Raw genomic sequence first — 5,963 nt, 5'->3', positions numbered from 1 at the left:
TCCGTTCTCTCTTCTTTCTCCGAAGCGTTCTGAAGCACTCTTTGTTGTCGAGGCCTATACCAGGACTGCTGCTTCAACAATGATATGCGCAAGTGTTGCCATTCCTGCATCTTCTTCTTCTCTCGGCTCTGTGCCGTGAAGCGATCCCACATCCCCGTTTGCGTACAATCGTAGTTGAGCGGGCACATAGTGGCAAATGAGTGCGCAGACAATCGCTTTATTGCAAATGCTTTTTGTTTACTGTAATCGCTTGACACCCTTCGAAATTGTGCATGCCTTGCATGAAGCATGAGAACACCAGTTTTGTGTGTTAAAATTAGGTTGTGCTGGTTGTCCCTCGATGTGTTCGATTCGAAATGAAACCGTGAGTGTTAGATGCAGGCCCCCCTGTGTCGCTGATATATGCGTTTCTGGTGTGCCAGTGAACGAGCTTTTACCAGAATTTTTGTGTTACGAGGACAAACATTCATTCTTATTCAGCATAATACCAATGTGAAGAATCCAGGCCATAGTGCAGTTACTTTAATTACTTCGAGTTCATTTACAAAAGGATTCATGCGTGGCTACGAGAGGTTTTTCTGCACGTCGTATTGCTACAGGTTCTTTGCTTATAGTGTCGTTGTTTATAGTGTAATCTCTATGCAATTCTTCACTGGTTTGCAACAGTATTCCTGACACTAATCTTGTAAATGTTTTTCAAAATTGATTCCTTCGATGGTGGTGGAAAATTGACACAGTAGCTCAGAAGGTATACTTCCCACCTGCCTCATTTATATATTCATGTTAGATGTGCACCTCTATGTCAGGAAGCCTGCAAAGCTAATGTCAGGTAGCTGCAGAAGCACAATACACTTCACATGGAAGTGCCACCTGTCAGGAAATCGACACACTTTGCTTGATGAAACTTCTGGTGTGATGAAAAAAGAAAATTATGCTTCTATACTTCCTCGGTGCTGGGACTATAAAAAACAGGCTTGCACAAATACAGGGACTTTCTTCCACTGTGACATATCCTCGAGTGGAGGAGTGTTAGACTAAATGGTTTCTTGGTATCGTGCACTGGCCACATTGAGCTGTATCTGCACTGCACATGAGTATGATTGTGGCTCAGATACCTCAGCATGTCATCCTAGAGCTTTGTCACAAGCAGTCAAGCTAACGGGCTAGTTTTGGTAGCTGATAAAATACACAAACACCTATTACACAAACATACACAATGTTTTAATACAGAAACAAGCAGTGGGCACAGAGATAGCAAGGTCAGACTGGGAAAGGAAAAAACTTTCCCACAGAACTAAGAGTTGAAAGAGTATCGGTATGAGTCCATTTTCCAAAAAAAAGGGGAGAGCACAAAAACAGCAGACGACAAGCTCAACTGAGTGAGCTTGTCCGTGGAGTCTGCTATTTTTCGTACTCTCCCCCTTTTAGGAACGTTTACCAATATAGAAGGACCAAAGGTCAGAGAAGTCTTGCTGACACAATTCCACGTTTTCCCATTCAAACATGTGGGAATTGTGTTAGCGAAACTTCTCTGACCTTTGATCCTTCTTTGGGAAAGCTGCTTCCTTTTCAACCATGACCCTCCTGTCTCTGTGTATACTTGCTGGTTTGTGCATTAAAAGATTAGCTGCGCTCGAGACTTGTGTACATGTGTATCCCTTTTTGTTTCTTAGTCTCGGGGTGGGGTTCATCATAGTATGAGTGATCATTCCTATAGCAAAGCGCTGGGGTGCAGAGATAAAATCTTTGCATTATCCCGTTATCAGTATCAGCCGGAAATTTTACCGAGTCAAAACTTTGGCAGTGATTTAACATTTGTCTGTCTCTTCTACTGAAGTTGTGTCCACTTGTGTCCTTGAATGTTGTACAAAGAGCCAGACAAAAATGTCACAAAAATGGGGCAGTCAATGAAATTACATAGAAACTAACCCTTTAGTGGAAACACTGCACACAGTATGCCAGGATGGCTACATTTGGTCTAAGAGTGGAGACAGATTTCACACACAACATGCTGCAGATCTTCACGGGTGGCCCTTTATCTTATCATCGGTGCAGCGAACACAAAGACTAACAATCCTGTCTCTCTGGTCTGTACCGTACACTGTCATTGTGTTTCCTGTCGTGCAGGACCATTTTTGGACAAGCGTCGTGCAAGGGTGCAGCAGCCGGCGCTCTCCTTTCACTGGCCTTATCAAGCTCTGCCAAAGCTGGAGTGTCGGTATTGCCCATACGTCACTGGACGGAAGCACTTGCTGATAAGGCACGAAAGGACCCACACGGGAGAGAAGCCCTTCAAGTGCAGTTTCTGCACTTACGCCGCTGCTCAGCCGATGACGCTGACGGCGCACGAGAGGAGGCACACCGGCGAGAAGCCCTACAAGTGTACCCTCTGCAGCTTTGCGGCCGCCACACGTGCGGGCATCAGGTACCACAGGGTAACGCGTCACAACAAAGAGAAGGGAGACAGGCAAACTGGTGGCAGCCGCCCTACGTAATTTAAACTGTATTCCAGTAACGGGAGAGCACACATAACAGACGACGACACTCCACTCTATGGCAGTGATTTCCCCAGGGTCATTTAGGGTTCTTTGTTTTCGGAGTTTATGATTTTTCAAATTCGAAGGGGTGGGGGGTGGGGGGTGCGGAATCAAATGCTATTTACACACGAGAACTCAGAAAGAAAAAAGGGCACTATGATCTCTGTTTGATATGTCATCAGGGAATGTTCGGGTGAAACGAAAGGCGTACAAAGCAAGTCACTGCTGTGACACTGGTACAAGACACAAGAATCTTTATATTTCCGCTCGGAACTGGGGCAGTGAAGGACAGCAGTATTCAAACACTTGTCCGCGCTCCACAAAAGTTAGTCTCTTTTTCTCCTGCATGAGGGGTTTATAAAAGGAGGACAAATAGGTCGTCACAAATTGCTCTTTTTTCTGATGTTCAAGATTCACTTTTCCGACAGTTTACCTAGAACGACAAGTTGAAGGACTGCAATGATTTTGACCAGATTTAGACTAGATTTAGACTGACTAGATTTAGAATAGACTCGGGTTTTACCTGAATTCTTGAAAACTTGTTCGGGGGGGAGGGGGGGGGAACTATCTTGAAAAATTGGGTTTAACCCGAAAATGAAGAACTCTAAGCATGCTATGCAGTGAAGTTCTGTTGTAGGAGAGTACATGACCCAGTTCTCTCCGTATCACCTTTCAAAATCCCCCCTTGTGTCTTCGTTCTCCAATTTCTGTACATCATGCAATAAATGCCAGTTGCTTGCTCGAGCTTGTCCGTGTTGTCTGCTGTTTTATGTGCTCTCACCTCAAGCTGAAACTCGACTCTCAGTATAATTTGCACTGCGGTATTATATTAAACACTGTAGAAAGTAGGGGCACGAGGAGGAGCAAGTGCCCATGACACTTTCTCTCTCGCTGCTGTTGCAGGTAATGGCAGAGTTATGCCATCAATGGCAGCAGTGCCATCTCTCACGAACAAAGGGTGTGTCATCTGTTTATAAATGCTACCACTGCAATGGGAAGCATGTTCTGTGGTGGAGTGGACTAAATTTTTCATGTGCGTCTTGTCTTTTTTTTTTTTTTTTTTACAAAATAAGTTCAACGTAAATAAGTAAATAAAAACTTACTTCCAACGTTTGGCAAGAGTTCCTTGAACCTAAATACTGCTTACCCTACATTATTAAAGGGGTTGCAACACTTTGTGTCAGGTTGTTTCGGACAAATGTAAAATGCATTTATTCGGGTCGAAGTGAACCTGCATACCAAGTTTTACAGCAAAGTGGGTGATAGCGTAGAAAACTGCTTTTAAAACTAAACTGTTTTTAAAACTATTTTTAAATCTGTATTTCGGGGAGAAATCTGGCGATAATTGTGCCTTCCGGTGTTATCAGGTGTTTTTGTCTTGTCTTTGTTTTGTCTGTCTCTTGTCTATTAGGTCCTTTCCTATTCTCTCTCTCTTTTTTTTATCTTTTTCTGTTTTTTGCGGGATCATGACCTTCCAGCGGTAATCCCCGAAGGCATACACAGTGTTGACACACATGGGTGTATTGTTGGGAACGTAAGTGACCCATTCTTACGTGTGTTACACGTGGCGACCTTTCTTCGTCTTCAGTGAAAACGTCAGTTGAGGATTTCATAGTGACTGGAATTCGGGGAGAAATCTGGTTTAACCCGAATTGGTCGGAGGTCGGTTCGGGGGGAATAATCGGGCAGGATCGGGTTTAACCCAAAAAGGTCACTCCCTATTTATATCTCACCAAGATGATAGAAAAATGATCCTTTTCCCTCTCTAGAGAATGCAATGAAACACACCCATCAAAGTGTCACAACCTCTTTAAAACAAACACTTGCACGGACAACACTTTTGGACAAGCTCTATTGCACCTCTAGTGAGACTCATGCAAAGAATGGTCAACACAATTACCGTATGAAGGGAAGTGCCTCAGGACGAGAGCCGCCAATACTATTTTGTACAGAGACTGTTCTTCTTTTGTGCAGGTTCATGGTGCAGGTTGTCAAGGATCATGCGAATTGTGGGTCGTCAGTGTAGATAGGTGGTGAAGAGGTTAGAAATAGTAGCAGGAAAAGGGTTGGGGCATATTTTAGTTATGAAGTATTTCTGGGTGCCTCGTGATTTGTTAATCCCGAACGAGTGAAGAGCGTTGAGCTTGTGCATGAGATGAGGCTCCCTTCTGTCACTTCTGTCACATGTGAATCTGAACCCAGATTCTAGTATACATATAGGCCCGGTTTCACCAACACTGGTTAACGTTGAACCAAGATCAACAAGGGTTGCTCAAACTCCAAATTAACACTCAATTATTTTTTACGAACGTTAGTTGGTGATGCCATGGATGTTTCAGCGGCAATAACTCTCCTTAGTAAAGCAGAGTTAAGCGTAAAATTCGAGTAAAAGTACGGTTGATCTCGGTTCAAATGTTAATCGGCATTGGTGAAGCTGGGCCATGTAGTAACTTAATGTTGTCAAAATTGTGACCAGTAACGTTAACATATGTTCGGCAACTGGTTTGGGGAGTTCGTTGGAGGTGTGGGTTCTTTGGCCGGTAAGGCGGTTGTTCATTGTTGGCCAATTTCACCAGTGTACTGCATAGAGTGGTCGCCACATTCAATGCAGTATATGACATTGGAGCTTGTGCATGTGAATGCATGATTAACAGAGTGGGTGTAATTGCTCGCAGCGCCTTTGATGGAAACAGCGTGTTGTACGTGTTTGCATGTTTTGCAGCACAGGGGCTGCAGGGGCGTGTTCCATTGTTCGGGGTGTTCGTTTTGCTGATTTTGGCACTGACCAAAGAGTCTGCTAGTTTTTTTGCGCATCGGTATGGGGGGGGGGGGGGGGGGGTTACCTCCATGGGACAGGTGAATATAGTACTAAGTCGGACATTGTTTTGCAGGAGGGGCTTGCGTTCCCGTAGAATGGCATTGATCTTTGGAAGTGCGTTGAAATATCTAGTGATCAAGTTTATTTGGCTTGTGTGGCCTTTTACGTGGCCAGTGCGAAGGCCTTGCGACGGAATTCGGTTAGGAGGGAGTGTGGGTAGCCTCTTTGGGCAAGTGTGCTGCACAAATTGTTTATCTTCTCAGCATATAGTCTGAGTTGCTGAAACAAATTCTGCGCAGCCTTGCACTTTGCCCAATAGGAATTCCAACCTTACAGTGGTGCTGGTGGTGACTGCTAAAGTGAAGGTATTGTTGTTTGTCAGTTGGCTTTTTGTACAGGGCTGTTACAGTTTCGTTTGCTGTTGTTTAGCGATATTCAGACTTGTGCCCGTTACCAAAAATAAAGGAACTAAATACCGTTACCCGTTACTTCAGAAAAAAGTAACTAAATATGTTACTCGTTACCAACATACAAAAGTAACGAGTTCTCGTTACTGACAGGTAACGAGTTACTTTTACGTTACTGCCGCATAGTTAAAGGAGCCAATA

The 5,963-nt window shown here is 44.1% G+C and overlaps 1 protein-coding gene across 1 annotated transcript; it reads left to right on the top strand.

Moving 5' to 3' along the window:
• The first annotated feature begins 1,963 nt into the window (after positions 1–1,963).
• LOC135370549 (zinc finger protein Pegasus-like) lies at positions 1,964–2,495 on the top strand. The gene is made up of 2 exons (XM_064604332.1): positions 1,964–2,027; positions 2,128–2,495. Exons 1-2 carry the CDS (start codon positions 1,964–1,966, stop codon positions 2,493–2,495), a joined length of 432 nt encoding a protein of 143 aa, XP_064460402.1.
• The last annotated feature ends 3,468 nt before the right edge of the window (positions 2,496–5,963 follow it).

Source organism: Ornithodoros turicata, chromosome 10, assembly GCF_037126465.1.
Source record: "Ornithodoros turicata isolate Travis chromosome 10, ASM3712646v1, whole genome shotgun sequence".
NCBI classification, from domain to species: domain Eukaryota; kingdom Metazoa; phylum Arthropoda; class Arachnida; order Ixodida; family Argasidae; genus Ornithodoros; species Ornithodoros turicata.
This window is presented reverse-complemented; position numbering and strand designations above follow the sequence as displayed.